This window comes from Mustela lutreola, chromosome 3 (genome assembly GCF_030435805.1).
Source record: "Mustela lutreola isolate mMusLut2 chromosome 3, mMusLut2.pri, whole genome shotgun sequence".
NCBI classification, from domain to species: domain Eukaryota; kingdom Metazoa; phylum Chordata; class Mammalia; order Carnivora; family Mustelidae; genus Mustela; species Mustela lutreola.
Genome location: NC_081292.1, coordinates 202,368,812 through 202,391,403, shown reverse-complemented (window position 1 = coordinate 202,391,403; position 22,592 = coordinate 202,368,812). Strand labels below are relative to the sequence as shown.

The 22,592-nt window shown below is 35.6% G+C and overlaps 1 protein-coding gene across 2 annotated transcripts in view; it reads right to left on the bottom strand.

Moving 5' to 3' along the window:
* Positions 1–22,592, bottom strand: part of PGAP1 (post-GPI attachment to proteins inositol deacylase 1) — a 79,784-nt gene that overhangs the window by 15,976 nt on the left and 41,216 nt on the right. For both annotated transcript variants that reach the window (XM_059168522.1, XM_059168523.1), the window contains 7 exons: positions 19,990–20,067; positions 15,362–15,437; positions 12,996–13,069; positions 12,833–12,884; positions 12,231–12,297; positions 11,686–11,794; positions 3,563–3,601 (listed from right to left, as the gene is read on the bottom strand). In XM_059168522.1, the coding sequence (XP_059024505.1) occupies positions 3,563–3,601; positions 11,686–11,794; positions 12,231–12,297; positions 12,833–12,884; positions 12,996–13,069; positions 15,362–15,437; positions 19,990–20,067 (495 nt within the window). The remainder of the gene's footprint in view (positions 1–3,562; positions 3,602–11,685; positions 11,795–12,230; positions 12,298–12,832; positions 12,885–12,995; positions 13,070–15,361; positions 15,438–19,989; positions 20,068–22,592) is intronic.

The window sequence follows — 22,592 nt, the reverse complement described above, 5'->3', positions numbered from 1 at the left end:
CCAGGGTCCTGGGACTGAGCCTCGCATCAGGCTTCCTGCTGAGCAGGATGCCTGCTTTTCCCTTTCTCACTTCCCCTACTTGCATGCCCTCTCTGTCTCTCTCTCTGTCAAATAAAAAATAAAATCTAAAAAAAAAAAAAAAGAAGAAGAATAAAGAAAAAAAGAAAAAAGAAACACAACCCTGCTAACACCTAACATCTTTACTGGAAACCCATTTTCAATTTCTGATCTCCAGAACTATAGGATAATGAATTTGTGTAAAAACACTAAGTTTGTGGTAATTTCTTATAGCGGCAATATCAAATTAATATAATAATAAAGCCATAAATATAAATAGTTTCATCATCATTTTTAAATGTGTAACATAGATTTCTCAATGTATAATTTAAATTTTTAAGCCTGGAATCTAAAGTGGGGTTTTTCCCCACAACAATTCTGTTTCTGAATTTTGATGTGACTCTTTTCTTACAGCAAAACTGAATTTAAAAATATTACATTTAAAAATATATCGAATACTATCTAGATATGACATTATCTAAATAGTTTTATTATATAAGGAAATGTTATCAGAAGCATTAAAATTTCTAAATAATTTTTAAAAAGATAAGAAAAGAAAACAGTACAGAAGTTGAGCAGCATAGCAGGCTTACAGTCAGCCTTCTGGATTTAGATTATAGCTCTGCCTCTCGCTAGCTCTGTGTCCTTGGACATGTTACTTTACCCCCCCTTCTCCCTGTGCCTTTATTTACAAAATGGAGATAAATAGCACTTATCTCACAGGGAGTTTGAGGCTTAAATGTGTTCAGTTGTATAAAGCATTTGGCACAGTAACTGGCACAGGTAGGTGATCAGAAAATAGCTGTTATTATTAACCTTTGATACTCTTCACTGTCTTTGGAAATCTTCTAGGAGTTTCTATTATAGTATTCTGAACATGGCAGTTCCTTGTAATGGCTATCACTGTTGTGAGTATTAACTATTCTACTCGGCTACAGCCACAGCTCGTATAAGATATGACAAAATCCACAATCATAAACTGGCCACTATGGAACATATTCAAATTGTAGACGCTTGATTTGGTTTAGTATTTGGCACAGCATTTCTTTACATTTCAAATTAGATGCCAACATTTAAAAAATTTAAAAAGTTTTATCTAAAACTCTAGATTTCCAGTTTCTCTTAAAATCTAAAGATTTAGCAATATTAGTCTTCATTCCTATATAGAAATGACTTACTAGTTTTTATAATTCTCTTGAGAAAGTAATTTCAGCTTTATTCTTTGCCCTCTTTCATTAGAATAGACTAAAGAACATGTAAATATTTTTCTCTCCTTTTTCTGTAAAAAAGAAAGAAAGAAAGAAAAAAACTAATTTGATGGAAAATTAACTAAGCAAAGTCTAAAGATTCTCCCAAGTTGTTTCTCTTTATTCCTATTCTCAGTCTTCTTTGACTGAATCAGCAACAATGAAAATATGTATTATTTTTTTTTTTTTTAAAGATTTTATTTATTTATTTGTGAGAGAGAGAGTGAGAGCGAGCACAGGCAGACAGAGTGGAAAGCAGAGTCAGAGGGAGAAGCAGGCTCCCTGCAGAGCAAGGAGCCCGATATGGGACTCGATCCCAGGACGCTGGGATCATGACCTGAGCCGAAGGCAGCTGCTTAACCAACCAAGCCACCCAGGCGTCCCAATATGTATTATTTTTAAAAGATGAATAATATATACTACATCAATTCATTCTCCCATTCTCAAGCTAAATTTTTAAACAAACATGAAGCAAGAGCATCATATCTTTCAGTAATTTGGGAAAGACTTAATTACCACAAATTCTTTGACATTTAAAAAAGTACCCACCTTTGATCCTGTAATACCTACATATCTTTGTTTTTTAGATCAATTTCCATGTCTTAACAAGAATATTAGTATGTCCTTATTTGATGGACATATAATTATGCTTGGCTATCAAGTATCAAAATAACTTGACTTTTCCTGTCACTACTCTGAATTATGAGCCCTAGGGATGATATGGATGAGACAGTATGCTATTTTTCAGCCCATACCACTGTATACAGTAACATGCCTTTTGGACATACTAAAAATATAATAGCATCAATTCTTCCTCTATATGCCAAGACATAATTTTTCTTTTTTTTTTTTCAACCCATCCCCTATAATTTTTCTTAAAAAAGGTCCCTTAACAAGCTAGATAATTTATTATAACTATCCATGGTACTACTCTTCCAATTTATACCATTTAATCTTCTCTTTCTAATGTAGCACATTTTACATATGAACTTAGAATTTTCTAATGTTCACAGATTTAATAATAATCACAATCTAGTTCTCACCAGATTGTTGTGAGAATCAAATGAGATAATGCATATAAAAAATTTCTGGGTTAGGGGCACCTGAGTGGCTAAGTGGGTTAAAGCCTCTGCCTTCAGCTCAGGTCATGATCTCAAGGTCCTAGGATGGAGCCCGCATCGGGTTCTCTGCCCAGCAGGGAGCCTGCTTCCCGCTCTCTCTGCCTGCCTCGCTGCCTACTTGTGATCTCTGTCAAATAAATAAATAAAATCTTAAAAAAAAAAGTATTAAAAAAATTTCTGGGTTAATTTGATTTGTGAGTTTTATAATTACAGTTAAAGGACTTAAATTTTTAAAATTCTGCTATGCTATGCCACAACAAAAAAATAAAAAATAATAGAAGACACAATAAAACTTTTGTGAGTTTTAAAATGAGATATAATTTTTGATTAATTAATATTATTACTCATGTCAGGTTATACAATTCCGCAAATTATAATGATGTTGAATAAGAGAGAGTGAGAGAGAGTCAGAGCACAAGCAGAGGGAGTTGGAAGGCAGAGGGAATAAGGAGAAGCAGATTCCCTGCAGAGCAGGGGAAGCCCCATATGGGACTTGGTCCTAGGACTCTGGGATCATGGCTTGAGCCAAAGGCAGTGACTTAACCCACAGAGTCAACCAGACACCCACAATAAATTATTTTATAACACTATTTGCTTATGAACTAAAGCAACAGTAAATTTAAAGTATTTCAACTCAAAAAATAGAAAATTTAAAGTATTTCAACATGTTTATTTTTAATATAATTTACTTTTTATTTTACAGATTAAGCACATACAACATAAAAAGTTATTTGAAAATGTGTGTTTATGTAACAGAGCCTACAAATTTTACTGGACTATGAATTATAGCATAGTATGTGCAACATGAAATCTTAATATGACATTCAATTAGCCAAAAACACTAATTTGACAATCAGGAATCAGCTCTCATCTCTAGGAATGAAAGCATCACCTTAAAGCCAGGCATGGCCAACTAAGATTTGTCTGCCAAGAATTGGTGTTGGATTTTACTGAAGAGGGAAAAAGAAGGAAAAGGAGAAAAGTCAAAAAGAAAGAAGCAGCTGCAAAAATTCCAGCAGCAAGAGACCATATTTAGCTCGTTAATATTTTATTATCTGGACCTTCCCAGAAAAAAGTCTGCAACCCTTGCCTTATAATATGATTAAGGCAACCCGTAATCAAACAGGAATCACTTACCTGTCCAAGTATTTGTGAAAAGGAAGTCTTAACTGTCACCTAGTTTAAAAAAAAAAAGGTTATTTCTCCTAAAGCCTTCTAGTTCACATTTTATTAAACTAAGCACTTCTGTGCATCTCTACACATAATCATTAATTTTTTTTTAATTTTTAATTTTTTATAAAAATATATTTTTATCTCCAGGGGTACAGGTCTGTGAATCGCCAGGTTGACACACTTCACAGAACTCACCAAAGCACATACCCTCCCCAATGTCCATAACCACATCCCCCTTCTCCAAACCCCCCTCCTCCCAGCAACCCTCAGTTTGTTTTGTGAGATTAAGAGTCACTTATGGTTTGTCTCCCTCCCAATCCCATCTTGTTTCATTGATTCTTCTCCAACCCACTTAAGCCCCCATGTTGCATCACCACTTCCTCATATCAGGGAGATCATATGATAATTGTCTTTCTCCGCTTGACTTATTTCACTAAGCATGATATGCTCTAGTTCCATTCATGTTGTCGCAAATGGCAAGATTTCATTTCTTTTGATGGTTGCATAGTATTCCATTGTGTATATATACCACATCTTCTTGATCCATTCATCTCTTGATGGACATCTAGGTTCTTTCCATAGTTTGGCTATTGTGGACATTGCTGCTATAAACATTCGGGTGCACGTGCCCCTTCGGATCACTACGTTTGTATCTTTAGGGTAAATACCCAGTAGTGCAATTGCTGGGTCATAGGGCAGTTCTACTTTCAACATTTTGAGGAATCTACATGCTGTTTTCCAGAGTGGTTGCACCAGTTTGCATTCCCACCAACAGTGTAGGAGGGTTCCCCTTTCTGCACATCCTCACCAGCATCTGTCATTTCCTGATTTGTTGATTTTAGCCATTCTGACTGGTGTGAGGTGATATCTCATTGTGGTTTTGATTTGTATTTCCCTGATGCCGAGTGATATGGAGCACTTTTTCATGTGTCTGTTGGCCATCTGGATGTCTTCTTAGCAGAAATGTCTGTTCATGTCTTCTGCCCATTTCTTATTGGATTATTTGTTCTTTGGGTGTTGAGTTTGCTAAGTTCTTTATAGATTTTGGACACTAGTTCTTTATCGGATATGTCATTTGCAAATATCTTCTCCCATTCTGTCAGTTGTGTTTTGATTTTGTTAACTGTTTCCTTTGCTGTACAAAAGCTTTTGATCTTGATGAAATCCCAATAGTTCATTTTTGCCCTTGCTTCCCTTGCCTTTGGCGATGTTCCTAGGAAGATGTTGCTGCGGCTGAGGTCGATCGAAGAGGTTGCTGCCTGTGTTCTCCTCAAGGATTTTGATGGATTCCTTTCTCACATTGAGGTCCTTCATCCATTTTGAGTCTATTTTCGTGTGTGGTGTAAGGAAATGGTCCAATTTCATTTTTCTGCATGTGGCTGTCCAATTTCCCCAGCACCATTTATTGAAGAGGCTGTCTTTTTTCCATTGGACATTCTTCCCTGCTTTGTCGAAGATAGTTGACCATAGAGTTGAGGGTCTATTTCTGGGCTCTCTATTTTGTTCCATTGATCTATGTGTCTGTTTTTGTGCCAGTACTATGCTGTCTTGATGATGACAGCTTTTTAATAGAGCTTGAAGTCCGGAATTGTGATGCCACCAACTTTGGCTTTCTTTTTCAATATCCCTTTGGCTATTCGAGGTCTTTTCTGGTTCCATATAAATTTTAGAATTACTTGTTCCATTTCTTTGAAAAAGATGGATGGTACTTCGATAGGAACTGCATTAAATATGTATATTGCTTTAGGTAGCATAGACATTTTCACAATATTTACTCTTCCAATCCAGGAGCATGGAACATTTTTCCATTTCTTTGTGTCTTCCTCAATTTCTTTTATAAGTACTTTATAGTTTTCTGAGTATAGATTCTTAGCCTCTTTGGTTAGGTTTATTCCTAGGTATCTTATGGTTTGGGGTGCAATTGTAAATAGGATTGACTCCTTAATTTCTCTTTCTTCTGTCTTGTTGTTGGTGTAGAGAAATGCAACTGATTTCTGGGCATTGATTTTATATCCTGACACTTCAGTGAATTCCTGTACAAGTTCTAGCAGTTTTGGAGTGGAGTCTTTTGGGTTTTCCACATATAGTATCATATCATCTGCGAAGAGTGATAATTTGACTTCTTCTTTGCCGATTTGGATTCCTTTAATTTCCTTTTGTTGTCTGATTGCTGAGGCTAGGACCTCTAGTACTATGTTGAATAGCAGTGGTGATAATGGACATCCCTGCCGTGTTCCTGACCTTAGCGGAAAAGCTTTCAGTTTTTCTCCATTGAGAATGATTTTTGCGGTGGGTTTTTCATAAATGGCTTTGATGATATTGAGGTATGTGCCCTCTATCCCTACACTTTGAAGAGTTTTGATCAGGAAGGGATGCTGTACTTTGTCAAATGCTTTTTCAGCATCTATTGAGAGTATCATGTGGTTCTTGTTCTTTCTTTTATTGATGTGTTGTATCACATTGACTGATTTGCGGATGTTGAACCAACCTTGCAGCCCTGGAATAAATCCCACTTGGTCGTGGTGAATAATCCTTTTAATGTACTGTTGAATCCTATTGGCTAGTATTTTGGTGAGAATTTTCGCATCTGTGTTCATCAAGGATATTGGTCTATAGCTCTCTTTTTTGATGGGATCCTTGTCTGGTTTTGGGATCAAGGTGATGCTGGCCTCATAAAATGAGTTTGGAAGTTCTCCTTCCATTTCTATTTTTTGGAACAGTTTCAGAAGAATAGGAATTAGTTCTTTAAATGTTTGGTAGAATTCCCCCGGGAAGCCGTCTGGCCCTGGGATTTTGTTTGTTTGGAGATTTTTAATGACTGTTTCAATCTCCTTGCTGGTTATGGGTCTGTTCAGGCTTTCTATTTCTTCCTGGTTCAGTTGTGGTAGTTTATGTGTTTCTAGGAATGCATCCATTTCTTCCAGATTGTCAAATTTGTTGGTGTAGAGTTGCTCATAGTATGTTCTTATAATAGTTTGTATTTCTTTGGTGTTAGTTGAGATCTCTCCTCTTTCATTCATGATTTTATTTATTTGGGTCCTTTCTCTTTTCTTTTTGATAAGTCGGGCCAGGGGTTTATCAATTTTACTAATTCTTTCAAAGAAACAGCTCCTAGTTTCGTTGATTTGTTCTATTGTTTTTTTTGGTTTCTATTTCATTGATTTCTGCTCTGATCTTTATGATTTCTCTTCTCCTGCTGGGCTTAGAGTTTCTTTCTTGTTCTTTCTCTAGCTCCTTTAGGTGTAGGGTTAGGTTGTGTACCTGAGACCTTTCTTGTTTCTTGAGAAAGGCTTGTCCTGCTATATATTTTCCTCTCAGGACTGCCTTTGTTGTGTCCCACAGATTTTCAACCGTTGTATTTTCATTATCATTTGTTTCCATGATTTTTTTCAATTCTTCTTTAATTTCCCGGTTGACCATTCATTCTTTAGAAGGATGCTGTTTAGTCTCCATGTATTTGGGTTCTTTCCAAACTTCCTCTTGTGTTTGAGTTCTAGCTTCAGAGCATTGTAGTCTGAAAATATGCAGGGAATGATCCCAATCTTTTGATACTGGTTGAGTCCTGATTTAGGACTGAGGATGTGACCTATTCTGGAGAATGTTCCATGTGCACTAGAGAAGAATGTGTATCTGTTGCTTTGGGATGAAATGTTCTGAAACTGATGTCTATCTGGTCCAGTGTGTCGTTTAAGGCCTTTATTTCCTTGTTGATCTTTTGCTTGGATGATCTGTTCATTTCAGTGAGGGGAGTGTTAAAGTCCCCTACTATTATTGTATTATTGTTGATGTGTTTCTTTGATTTTGTTATTAATTGGTTTATATAGTTGGCTGCTCCCACGTTGGGGGCATAGATATTTAAAATTGTTAGATCTTCTTGTTGGACAGACCCTTTGAGTATGATATAGTGTCCTTCCTCATCTCTTATTACAGTCTTTGGCTTAAAATCTAATTGATCTGATATAAGGATTGCCACTCCTGCTTTCTTCTGATGTCCATTAGCATGGTAAATTCTTTTCTACCCCCTCACTTTAAATCTGGAGGTGTCTTCGGGCTTAAAATGAGTTTCTTGGAGGCAACATATAGATGGGTTTTGTTTTTTTATCCATTCTGATACCCTGTGTCTTTTGATTGGGGCATTTAGCCCATTAACATTCAGGGTAACTATTGAGAGATATGAATTTAGTGCCATTGTATTGCCTGTAAGGTGACTGTTACTGTATATGGTCTCTGTTCCTTTCTGATCTACCACTTGTAGGCTCTCTCTTTGCTTAGAGGACCCCTTTCAATATTTCCTGTAGAGCTGGTTAGGTGTTTGCACATTCTTTCAGTTTTTGTTTGTCCTGGAAGCTTTTAATCTCTCCTTCTATTTTCAATGATAGCCTAGCTGGATATAGTATTCTTGGCTGCATGTTTTTCCCGTTTAGTGCTCTGAAAATAGCAGGCCAGCTCTTTCTGGTGTGCCAGGTCTCTGTGGATAAGTCCTTCTATTTTCAATGATAGCCTAGCTGGATATAGTATTCTTGGCTGCATGTTTTTCCCGTTTAGTGCTCTGAAAATATCAGGCCAGCTCTTTCTGGTGTGCCAGGTCTCTGTGGATAAGTCAGCTGCCAATCTAATATTTTTACCATTGTATGTTACAGACTTTTTTTCCCGGGCTGCTTTCAGGATTTTCTCTTTGTCACTAAGACTTGTAAATTTTACTATTAGGTGACAGTGTGTGGACCTATTCTTATTGATTTTGAGGGGCGTTCTCTGAACCTCCTGAATTTTGATGCTCATTCCCTTTGCCATATTGAGGAAATTCTCCCCAATAATTATCTCCAGTATACCTTCTGCTCCCCTCTCTCTTTCTTCTTCTTCTGGAATCCCAATTATTCTAATGTTGTTTTGTCTTAGGGTGTCACTTATCTCTTGAATTCTCCCCTCGTGGTCCAGTATCTGTTTGTCCCTCTTTTGCTCAGCTTCTTTATTCTCTGTAATTTGGTCTTCTATATCGCTAATTCTTCTGCCTCATTTATCCTAGCAGTGAGAGCCTCCATTTTTCATTGCACCTCATTAATAGCTTTTTTGATGTCAACTTGGTTAGATTTTAGTTCTTTTATTTCTCCAGAAAGGGCTTTTATATCTCCCGAGAGGGTTTCTCTAATATCTTCCATGCCTTTTTCGAGCCTGGCTAGAACCTTGAGAATCGTCATTCTGAACTCTAGATCTGACATATTACCAATGTCTGTATTGATTAGGTCCCTAGCCTTCGGTACTGTCTCTTGTTCTTTTTTTTGTGGTGAATTTTTCTGCCTTGTCATTTTGTCCAGATAAGAGTATATGAAGAAGCAAGTAAAATACTAAAAGGGTGGCAACAACCCCAGGAAAATATGCTTTAACCAAATCAGAAGAGATCCCAAATTGTGAGGGGGGAGAAAGGGGATAAAAAGAGGTTCAAAAAGAAAGAAAGAAAGAAAGAAAGAAAAGAATTAAAAAAAGGAAACGAATAAAGAAAGGCATAAAAAAGAAAAAATATATATATTAGATAAACTAGTTAAAAAACGTTAAAAAAGAAAAGGGTAAAAGTTCAAAAAAATTTTAGCAGAAGAAGAGAAAAAAATGAAAAAGAAAAAAATTAAATTAACTGCAAGACTAAAAAATCACAGGGAGAAAGCCATGAGTTCCGTGCTTTGCTTTCTCCTTCTCTGGAATTCTGCTGCTCTCCTTGGTATTGAAACCGCACTCCTTGGTAGGTGAACTTGGTCTTGGCTGGATTTCTTGTTGATCTTCTTGGGGAGGGGCCTGTTGTATTGATTCTCAAGTGTCTTTGCCCCAGGCGGAATTGCACCGCCCTTACCAGGGGCCGGGCTCAGTAATCCGCTCAGGTTTGCTTTCAGGAGCTTTTGTTCCCTGAGCGCTTTCCGTAGAGTTCCGGAGGACGGGAATACAAATGGCGGCCTCCTGGTCTCCGGCCCGGAGGAGACGAGAGCCCGGGGCCCCACTCCTCAGTGCGCCCTCAGAGAATAGCGCCCAGTAATTCCCATCAGCCTGACCTCCGGCCGCACTCCGAGCTCACCGAGCCTGCGACCGGTTCAAGGTAACCCCGAGCTGTGATCTTACTGTCGGCTCTGTCTCTGTAGCCGGCTTCCCCGTTCCAATACCCGCAAGCTCTGTGACACTCAGACACCCCCGATCCTTCTGTGACCCTGCGGGACCTGAGGCCACGCTGACCTCACGTGGGCTTCGCCCTGGTTTAGCCTCTGGAGCTATGTCCCTCAGCGGAACAGACTTTTGAAAGTCCCGATTTTGTGCTCCATTGCTCCGCCGTTTGCGGGGAGCCGGCCCCTCCCCCCGGGGTCTATCTTCCTGTCGCTTTGGATTCACTTCTCCGCCGGTCCTACCTTTCAGAAAGTGGTTGTTTTTCTGTTTCTAGAATTGCTGTTCTTCTCTTCGATCTGCCGATGGATTTGCAGGTGTTTGCAATCTTTAGATAAGCTATTTAGCTGATCTCCTGCTAGCTGAAGTAGTCTCAGCCTGCTACTTCTCCACCATCTTGACTCCTCCCTCAATCATTAATTTTTTTAATAATGACTGACCTAAATTCATTTATATTATTATAAGAATCCTCTGAACCACAAATTTTAATTTGTATTAAGTGTATTTTTATTGTTTAGCATATTTTCCTGGATTCTAATTCTCTGACAACTGGATGAATGCTATGGTACTTGTGGTAACCCTTTACTAACTAGGATATTTGATTAACCAGAATATCTTAGTACCACGTGATTCAAGCTAAAGGACTTGACTGAACGACTGAATTAGGAAGCTATACATATGTTTGCTGAACTATTAAACACAAATTAACCCATTACATAACCAGTATTTTAAGTCTCAAACCTACAACTGTATAACACTAAGTATAGTTAAGCTAAGGCAATTCTGAATAAATTTCAGAAAAACAAGTTTTATAGGATATAAGACCAGAAACAGAGCACATTTGGTAAAATTTAAGCCAAAACAATATTTTAAAAAGAAATTCATCAATTATTATCTCTATTATAAATACACTTTTTTTAATATTAAGAAGTCTGCAGAAAAAGGAAATATGTATTTCATACAGAAATTATAAAATGACTTCAAAATACTTACTTTTTAAAAACAAAGTACTTATAAAAACATGGATTTTTTTAGTGTGCAGTATTTGTAGCTGAATTATTAATGGAATTTTTGCTATCACTATTAGAAATATGAAGGCACACGTTAAAAACCATTATAGCCCTATAAAATCCTTCAGTGTTAAAAAGAGAAAGATATTAAAGCATTAATAAATACTATGAAATCCAAAGTAAGTCGTAATTGAGGTCCATTTAAACTTGTTGCCAACATACAGTCTGACCTACCAATTCTAGTCCACCCCAAGTTAATTCTAATGAAGAACCCAAATATTTAAGGTTGTTTTAAAGGAACTGAATAGAATGAAGATATTTCACATAAACCAGAAATCACCATTAAAATGTATAATCTCTTAAATCTGGAATCCTTAGAACCTGCGATGTTCTGATACAGAGGGACTCCTGTAGTTCATGAATCCATAAAAGTATATGTCAGTCAAGTTTATCTCCCTTCTCTTGGAGCAGAGGTGTACTGTGGTAGTAAAACAAACACAGCAGGCATACTACACTGCACATATAAATGACAAACAGATTTAAAAAACTAGTGAAAAGAAGAGTCTTACGCTTATCCAGTAAAGGTGGAAACCAACATATATCATTTTAATTACTGCAGTAAAGCCATGTCAGCTGATTTCATGATGTTCTTCAATTTATAGAGAATTTTGAACTTTGGGCCTCCAAACTTAGAAGGTTAATCTATAGTCTCAATTTTATTTTCTGTTACTTATTAAGACATATACTTTCAATGGTCCAGCCTGAGGAAATACTGAGGTGGTGCTGACAGGCAAAATGGAGAATATTTAAGGCATCATAAAAGTCCATTTCATGTATTTATTGGCTTCCACATTGCCATATATCTATGGTTAATATAAAAATGTATTTCCTGTGTATTCTATAACTAAATCTTAAAAGTTAAGCAAACATGCAACTTACTTCATACTGACAATCTGAAGATGTATACATTTTTAATAATGCTACATGGCTGTCGTTTTCTGGTTGAGCAATGTGGAGTTTCAGAGAAATTTCTGTAGAAGATGGTACCCTGAAAAGATAACTTAAATATTAATTCTCAAATACAAAATGCTGTTAAATATCCATTGCTAAATCAATCCTCGCACAGCACAATGAAATAATGGAGAGGAAGACAAATGTCAGAGACGTTATTATAGATGGACATTTTTTCAATTTTATCACAGTTGTTTGAATGCTCCGTCATCTAAAACAGGCATTGGATGACAGTCTAGGAAGGGGTCCATGCTCCAAGCAAGTAAAGTTTAAATTATATATCATTTAGATAAGAATACTACATTGTCTTATTATATTATCTTATGAACATAATGCTACCTAAAGGATAGGTACATTTTATTAAGAGGCACTTAAATAGTTCATTAAAATATCACTATGATTTAAATAAACTAAGAAGAATATGTACTATTCAAAATGGCCAAAGTTTAAGATAAATTCTTTCATATACTCACTGTGCAATAGTAAGTGAATCTTCGTAAGACCAAGGAATATGAAGTTTATAGATACTAGTTATTTCTTCTGTGGAAATATAAGGGAAATATGTGTTATAAACCTACTACAATACCTACCTACCAGTTCCCCAATCATAAAAAATAACCAGTAAGACTTAGATGATATAAAGAATTACTGAGAATTATTGAATAATGTTTAATTAGACTTACAAAAGATATTAGAGTATATGGAAACTGGTAAACTAGAAAACTAGAAGAGAGTAGGAAAAAACAAAAAAACAAAAAAAAAACAAAAAAAACCAACTAGGTAAACTAGGAAACTAGAGCAAACTAAGAAACTGGTAAAACAGCTAAACTGAATTACTATTAATAATGAGATAGAAAAATATATATAGCATTTTAAAAAGTAGGTATTTAAACTGATACCGTTGAAGATACTTAGTATTAAGAAAGGGTCTATGTTAAATCTCTTGGAAATACAGCTTTTCTACTATCATAATTTAATCTTAATTCACAAAAATAAATAAATATTATATAAAATTCGAGTGAGGTCTATTGATTATTCAAATGACCAATACCATTCTTCTCAGAAATACACTTACCTTTGACTCCTGAGCACTTGCTTACTACGTTGATTTTAAAAGCCTGGTATATCTAATAAGAGTTTGACCACAAAAACAAAAACAAGAAAAACAAAAGTTTATTTTGTTTGCTTAACTAAACAGTGAGATAAAATGAAATCCTTGTTATAATCAGGATAATTACCTGTCCAAAGTTTAGAAGTTCTATATTATAAAACAGGCCACTTGTATTTAATATCACTTTCCTTGAAGACAGTCCTGTTGAATTGAAAGTGCTGTATTATTTAGAATACCAAACAGTTTTTAAAAGAGTACTGATTGCTTAACAGTGTTTAACTAATGCTAATACATTTTTAATATTAAAAAATAATTTATAGGTTTTCATTTCTGTTTATGAAGGAGTGAACTCCTAAAAATCCTACCCTCTTTCAATACACTCCAGACAACATTTACAATATATGTATTTTAAAAGTCAACTACATATTTTCAATTTCAAACAGGTATGCTTTCTTTGTAGATCTTTCATTTTATAAGTCTTTAATCTCATCTTTTTTTTTTTTCCTAAAGATTTTATTTATTCATTTGACAGAGAGAGCAATATCACAAGCAGGCAGAAGGCAGGCAGAGAGAGAGGGAAGCAGGCTTCCCACTAAGCAGAGAGCCCGATGGGACTCAATCCCAGGACCCTGAGACCATTACCTGAGCCGAAGGCAGAGGCTCAACCCACTGAGTCACCCCTTTAATCTCATTTTTAATTAGATAAGTGATTCAGACTTATCATTTCTGTATTGTTCTGAGTATTTTTCTTACCCCCTGCCAAAAGGTGGGTGAGGGATAAAAATCTAAAACAGTTTCTGCTCTGAAGTTAACAGATTTTTTTCATAAATGGAATATTAAAAAATATATATTTTAATGATAGGCCATGTCAAAAGAGCAAGGAGCCAATCTAAAATGAGCTCCCAATATCCAAAGCTGGAACAACTTAAGCAAAAAGATGAGATGATAATATTAAATTATAATCCAATGAAAAAATATCCATGAGTCATACAGACATAAATAAAATTTGACTAAGCAAATAAATGGAAAAGGGACAACTTTCCTTTCATAAGAATTCCAACAAATACAGAATACCAGTAATAACTGCCTCAGACTAGAGGAACCAATGGATGCTAAAATTAGTGGGTTATTTTGAAGATAAAAGGGTACTGAAACATTCTCAAAGTAGCTCCCCCAAGACATTTATTAAATACAAACAGGAAACAAATAAATTTACAGTGGAGAAACCTGGAAGATACTACCTTAACCAAGGAATCAAGGTTAACATTATTAGTAATTAGACATAGTGATATCACATGTCCATCCATAGGATACAATGAGAAGTGCACATAGCTCTGGTGGTATGCTTGCTAAAAATGCACAACTGTAATCTAATCATAAGAAAGCATTAGACAAATCCAAGTATCTGATATTTTACAAAATAGCTTACAAGTAATTTTCAAAATATGTCAAAATTATAAAAGACAAGGAAAAACTGAGGAACTCTCAAAGATTAGAGGAGATAAACAGGGCATGACAACTGAATGCAATGTGGGAATGTGGAGAACACTGGTGGAAAAACTGATGAAAACCAAAAAAAGCCTGTAATTTAGTTAACAATGTTGTACGAATAATAATTTCTTAGTTTTGACAACTGCATTTTTTACATTAAGGTAAATGAAGGATATAGAACCCCGTGCTCTTTCTGTAACTGTTCTGAGTGCTCAAAATTATTTCAAAATAAAATTTAAAGGCATATTTAATTACATGTATTTTACCACAATAAAAAAAAAATGGGGGGCGCCTGGCTGGCTCAGTGGGTTAAGCCTCTGCCTTCAACTCAGGTCATGATCTCAGTGTCCTGGGATCGAGCCCTGCATCAGGCTCTGCTCAGCATGAACCCTGCTTCTCCCCCCTCCTCTCTGCCTACTTGTGATCTCTGTCTGTCAAATAAATAAATAAAATCTTAAAAAAAAATGGGGAAAATATTTGGAGAAATCTTGAAACTTCCAAGGGCAGACAGCAATTTATACCTTATAATAAACATTTTATTAAAAGGGCCAACATGCAGTATAAATTCATGGAAGACCACCAAACACACACACACACACACACACACACGATTACTTGCAAATGTGTATGACCAGGGAGAAAGTTAAATTTCACTTCTCAGAAGGTGACCTCTAGCCCACTATTAAAATAACAATCAAACCACTGGAACACATGATATGGCTATTCTAAGAACTAAACTTGAAATACACAATATATAAAGTTACAGGCTCTTCATTATTGCAACTGACTGGCAAAATAAATAAGAACTCTGTTAAAAATAAAATTAATTCCTGGGATGCCTGGGTGGCTCAGTCGGTTGACCATCCAACTGTTACCTCAGCTCAGGTCTTGATTTTGGGGTCCTGAGTTCAAGCCCTGTTCTGGGCTCCATGCTGGGTGTGGAGCCTACTTAAAAAAAAAAAAAAAAGAAATTCTTAAGGCTTCTAAAATCAAAGTACTTACCAAAGGAAAAAAGATGAGTTACAGGAAGCTGAATGGATCGTGTTTCTTTTTTAAAGAATTCACAATCTACAACAAACTAAAATATAAAACATTGTTTTTTTAGAAAAAAATAGAATTAAATGTATAGTAAAATACCTTCACTCAATGTTTGAGTGGATAAAAGTCTATAAATAAACCAGCTTTGGAGAAGTTATTACCTATCACATTCTCACTCTGGCTATACTTAGATGGCAATAATTACTCAAGGAGAGATGTTAAGCTAAGAAAATCTGATGAACAAGCTTAACTTAATAAGTTATTACAGGATCATTTGTACAACAGCTGCTATACAGTCCACTTTCCTTCTAGTTAATTTCAGGTGTTTATAGAAGAAGGACTTTAAAGGATGGGTCAAAGCATTAAGAATCAAGGTTAACTCAAGATTAATTAGAGATTGAGATAAAAATCAACATTTTCATAGTAAAAAAGAAATATGATTTTGAATTTTAATTTTAAAAAATCCCATATTAATTATGTATCTCCAACACTCTAATTAGACAACAAAAGACTTGGAGATGGACATACTGTCTTTTATCTACAGATGGCTAAAGTTATTTGTATAAGATTATTTTAAGCTAAACAGGAATTAGAATAAATGGAAAAAAAGGTTTACTATGTACGAAGCATGAAAAAAATGCTATCTTTAAAAAAGTAAAACTAAAATGTGACATGTGCATGATTACGATGTTTTGTAATGACATTTCTTATGTAATAACATTTCTACAATGGTATAAGGAACTTTGCCCTAAGCTGACTGCAGTAAGAATGGTTTCATTAGAATAATCTCCGTAAGGAAACCAAATTGCTTTGATCTATAGGAGCTGGAGAACAAATTAATCTGATGCCAAATTGTAGCTAGCAAGTAGACTGCTGTCTAGAGGAAGAAGAAAGCCAATGAGGTTTATCCTAGTTTTTTCCAATACGTATACATTGGATTGTGCTTAAAGCAATTGTTATTTTGTTTGCCTCTTGGGTGGATTTTTTTGTTTCTGAAAGTCAAAAAAAGATGTGGGAATATGCTATCTGACTACAGTACACATCTTGAGAATAAAAGGAAAAACTTGTTAAGGGGATTTGCTTTTATCTACCCTTCTATACTTAAAAGGCCAACAATTATTTTTCCTTATAGAAAACAGCTGTTACAAAGTTAGAACAATCATCTACTGAACAAGACTATATTTTTACAAAGCACTTTTGGGTGAGAAATCGCCTGAGACAGAGAATCAATTTTAAATCGCTTTGTATAGGTATTTAAAATAATACAATTTTTATTATTGCTTCAAAAATTTGGCTACTCCCTTTTTGGAATAAACCCATACCCAAGAAAATAATTTGAGGATCTGTCTCTTTCTAATGAAATTATTTTGTTTTCTGTCATCAAAAAATGCAAGTAATTTCATATTTGCATTTTGAAAACTATATTATGAGTTGACTACAAAAAATTTTCAAGCTATCTATTTAAATATATGTATCCTGAGAAACCATTCTACATATCTTATAACAGATGTGCAGAAATTATAAAAGGCCTAAATTAACATCCTTGCGAGACTGGGTATGCAACAGTAGAGTCAGCAAGCATTACTTTTCTTTTTTTTTTTTTTTTTTTTTTTTTTTTATTTTTTATTTTTTATAAACATATATTTTTTATATACATATATTTTTATCCCCAGGTCTGTGAATCACCAGGTTTACACACTTCACAGCACTCACCAAATCACATACCCTCCCCAATGTCCATAATCCCACCCCCTTCTCCCCAACCCCCTCCCCCCGGCAACCCTCAGTTTGTTTTGTGAGATTAAGAGTCACTTATGGTTTGTCTCCCTCCCAATCCCATCTTGTTTCATTTATTCTTCTACCCACTTAAGCCTCCATGTTGCATCACCACTTCCTCATATCAGGGAGATCATATGATAGTTGTCTTTCTCTGCTTGACTTATTTCGCTAAGCATGATACGCTCTAGTTCCATCCATGTTGTTGCAAATGGCAAGATTTCATTTCTTTTGATGGCTGCATAGTATTCCATTGTGTATATATACCACATCTTCTTGATCCATTCATCTGTTGATGGACATCTAGGTTCTTTCCATAGTTTGGCTATTGTGGACATTGCTGCTATAAACATTCGGGTGCATGTGTCCCTTTGGATCACTACATTTGTATCTTTAGGGTAAATACCCAATAGTGCAATTGCTGGGTCATAGGGCAGTTCTATTTTCAACATTTTGAGGAACCTCCATGCTGTTTTCCAGAGTGGCTGCACCAGCTTGCATTCCCACCAACAGTGTAGGAGGGTTCCCCTTTCTCCGCATCCTCGCCAGCATCTGTCATTTCCTGACTTGTTGATTTTAGCCATTCTGACTGGTGTGAGGTGATATCTCATTGTGGTTTTGATTTGTATTTCCCTGATGCCAAGTGATATGGAGCACTTTTTCATGTGTCTGTTGGCCATCTGGATGTCTTCTTTGCAGAAATGTCTGTTCATGTCTTCTGCCCATTTCTTGATTGGATTATTTGTTCTTTGGGTGTTGAGTTTGCTAAGTTCTTTATAGATTCTGGACACTAGTCCTTTATCTGATATGTCGTTTGCAAATATCTTCTCCCATTCTGTCAGTTGTCTTTTGATTTTGTTAACTGTTTCCTTTGCTGTGCAAAAGCTTTTGATCTTGATGAAATCCCAGTAGTTCATTTTTTCCCTTGCTTCCCTTGCCTTTTGCGTTAGCATTACTTTTCAAAGAACATTAAGATATATTAAATATTCATTCGGCTGCTAAGGCTGGCTATTTGTGAAAGGCTCGTTAGTTTCTTGGAATAACGAGACAGGGCCTTTCCAAGTTTGGGAAAGATGTTTAAATTCATTCGAAACCAGCTTACCTGACAGAAAAACAGAAAAAACCCCTAAAGAGAGCTTTTAGAATTGAAGATGGTGAATTACCTTTCACTTGAGCTAAGCAAAACAAAACACAATGTATTCATTATAAGGTACTTGTGAGATTTAGTCTTTGCGTTAACTCCCAACTACATCCCCTTTTCCCTGTATCTTTAAAATTTTCCTAATGATTTTGCCCTCAAATCTCGACAATTTTCTCATTAAAGAACTATTTTTTTGAACACTTACGTGGTAGTGAGTTGCTAAAGGATGAGGATGCACAGTAGAATAAAATCTATCTGGTCTTAATCCCAAAGAATTTACAATATGGTTATGGTAATAGAGAGATAAACAAATAAATTATAATTCAGCATAATTCCTCCAAGAAGTTATAAACAAAGTGTCATGGAATTAAGAAGTTATCTGGCTGAGTCATGAAAAGGAGAACAGGAACACTTAGGAGAGATACTGAAAGATGTTTGTTAGGTGAAATGTGGAAAGGGAAGTAGAAGGTTTTTACCCCTGTCTTCTTGCTTCCCTCTCCCACAACTTCTCTCAAAAATCACCAACCTTTTATTTCTACTCCCACTTCCCTAGTTCAAGCTCTCATAACCCCTTATTCAGCAGCTCGTCTGTTTCTAATCCATGCACACCATAAACGAGTCATCTTCCAAAATGGCTCTGATCCCACTTCAACTACAGTGAAAATCTTTCAGCTGCCTAACTAACTCCTGAATTCTAGGAAGTCCTAATATCTTACAGTCCAGGTCCTTGAGGGTATGGCCATGAACTACTTTCCCAGACTTTTCTTCCACTATTATCCTTCCCATGGTGGCCATCTTTTCTAAATTTCTATTTACTTATTCACTGTTCCATACATATCTCACACATTCACACTTCCATGCTTGGATCTCATGGTTTCTTTGTCCCAGCAGTGCTGGACATTGTAACTTCATATAGTGTTGTTACTAGTGACCACCTGGAATGTGGTGACTAGTATTATTTTATATTTAGCTAATATAGTATTAGCTAAATAGTATTATTTTATATTTAGCTAATATAGTATTATATTTAGCTAATATAACTAAGGAGCTGAATTTTATTAGTTTTAATTGCTTTTCATTTAAATAGCCACATGTGCCAGTAGCTCCCATATTGGATGGCACAGGTCTACAAAGTTTATGTTACGCATAAAAACTTTTAACTATCCTTTAAGGAAATTTAAAATATCACCTCATAATAAAGCCTTTCCTCATTCCACCATTCAGAGATATCTTCCCTTCTTAAACCTTTCATTTATTTGCTATATTCTGATTTGTTGTATATTTGGGGGTACCTCTTTTATTCTCACTCTTCCCTCTGCTTCCAAATGCTTCTCTCCCCCTACCCAACAGTATGTAGTTTTTTGAGAATAGGATTCATGTCTTCCTCATTTGTTTGCCTCCTATAATTCCTGGCACAGAGTCTTGCACATAAAAGGGTACTCAATAATTTTGTAAGATTAATACATAAAGTATGTTCCCACTTTGAACACAGAGGTTTGGGTTTACTCTGCTTAGTTCAAGTTAGAGTAGATGATCTTAATGATTTAACAGTCTTCACCAAACTGGTCATTGTTTTAGATAAGCATTATGTCAAAGAATTCATCCAAAAATAACTTAAAAATTTAGCATGAGTATCCACTAAACATTCTGAAAACAACCTTAATCCATTTGTTACCTTACTTCCATGAATAGATGGTACATAAACAACAAGATGAGACAAAGATAGATAGTCTTGAAGTCTTAACGTCAGAGACTAAAAAAGAAAAAGAAAAAAAAGGATATAAAAAGCTGATTTTATTTCTAAAGGTATACAGAATATAAAACATGTTCAAAGAAATTATAAATACTTATTTATTAATTAATTGGTTTTTAAAAAACTGATTTCACACTTTATATTCAGTACCTCATAAAATATCCATGTTTACATTTTCAGATCAATAATCCTAAACTCAAATTCCTAACATTTTGTAAATATGGACTGCCAAAAATATTCCTTGAACTGTATCACTTCATGTAAAACAAATGACATTTAATACTACATATAATTATTTTATATAATTATTTCCAGATTTGATATCTTTTATAATTTGTCCATTTGCTTTTTATAACATTACAATATGATTTCTACATTTATTTTGGTAGCTAGCATACAACAAAGAGTATTCAAGAGATGAATAAATGAATGCTAAAAATAATGAAGAGTTGCAACTTAATCTCAAATGATTCTGATCTAGCTGAAGCAGTAAAGAGTTGCTATCTAATGATATATATGATTATCATCCCGTGGAACTTACTCAGTAAATGACATGAAGACACAATAAAACTAGTAAAGCACCTTATCAAATAAAAATCTATCTTTGGGGCACCTGGGTAGCTCAGTGGGTTAAACCCTCTGCCTTCAGCTCAGGTCATGATCCCAGGGTCCTGGGATCAAGCCCCTCATCAGGCTTCCTGGGAGCCTGCTTCCTCCTCTCTCTCTGCCTGCCTCTCTGCCTACTTGTGATCTCTGTCAAATAATTAAAATCTTAAAAAAAATAAAAATTAAAATTAAAAATAGGGGCACCTGGATGGCTCAGTGGGTTAAGCCGCTGCCTTCAGCTCAGGTCATGATCCCAGGGTCCTGGGATCGAGCCCCAAGCTGGTCTCCCCAATTCATGGGGAGTCTGCTTCTCCCTCTCCCACTCCCTCTGCTTGTGTTCCCTCTCTCCCTGTGTCTCTCTCTGTCAAATAAATAAATAAAAATCTTAAAAAAAAAAAGAAATTTCTGCAGTTAACTTTCTCCAGTGTTCTTCAGGAACACCTGTGTGGGCAAGGTGAACAGAGGTGCTGAAGCTGAAGAACCACGAGCCAGTGGCTGACAACCTGACCAGATCCACGGGGAGTATTTTCTAACCTAGGAGGCTTCACCTCAACTTACTTGCCAAAGCCTCAGCAACAGACTTAATCCATTCTAATGTAAATTAAAAGGCCTTAAAAGGGCCTCACAAATGACACTGACAGGCAACTGAGACCAAGGAACAGAGAGTAGACACTATGAAAGATAATTAGAAAGAACCTTGGTTACTCTGTGTGGCTATCCACTCTACTAGCCTGTTATTTATTCTCAAAAATACTTTTTTTCCTCAAGAATTTTTTTGTTAGGATTAGAATACTTTAAAAAGGTTAACAGAGTCAAAAAAAATTTCCTTATAAAGTTCCTATAAAGTTATAATATCAGTAGGAAGTTGACAATATAATCATATTCATGAACTTGTTAGATTGACAGGTAAGATTAATATGAAGTTTGGAAATTTTTCAGTGTTTTAAAGGTAAAATACCCTTAATGATGAAATAACACACACAGGAAATCAAATACCAGGTTTTGATACACAGAGCAAAACTATGGTACTAAAATGATTAAGATAAAACAGCAACAAGGTAGTTTTCTCATATCAGTTATTTTTTTTTCTGTTAGTTATCTTTATAAATTTTTGTTTTCAACAATAAATCCATTTTGGCTTACCAAATTCCTGGCTTGTTGTGCTTTGGGTTTTCAGAAACTTCTTCACAGTACCCATGACAGAAAAATTCCATATGATTGGTATTTAAAAACTGAATTTACAGGTGCTTTGCTGGCGTCTGCTATTTACTATCAGTTCAGTCAGCAACAATGCTAAGAGTGATATGAGTGTCACCTGACACTACTTTTGTTGCAATGTTATGAATATGAATAAAATTCATAAAATCTTCTCACTTTAATCTTTTCTTTCTCTTCAACTTGATTTCAAAATAACTTTGTGTCCTTTTTAGAAGTGGCTAACATATAATTTTGATTTTCATTAAAATGGAGAAATTTATTTATGTTTATTAATTATAATCCTCATCTGCTATGAATACCTAAGTTTGCAGAATATTGTAATTCTTATTTTCTAAACATCTTTCTCCCATCTTCCCCCCTCTAAATTTCAGTAGGCTTTTAATGCTATCTGACAACCTCCTTCAGCACTCACTATAAAAAGCAAGCAGCAGGGGCGCCTGGGTGGCTCAGTGGGTTAAGCCTTTGCCTTCAGCTCAGGTCATGATCCCAGGGTCCTGGGATCGAGCCCCACATCGGGCTCTCTGCTCAGCGGGGAGCCTGCTTCCTCGTCTCTCTCTGCCTGCCTCTCTGCCTACTGTGATCTCTCTCGGTCAAATAAATAAATAAAATCTTTAAAAAAAAAAAAAAAAAAAGCAAGCAGCAGGGCACCTGGGTGGCTCAATGGGTTAAAGCTTCTCCCTTTGGCTTGGGTCATGATTCCA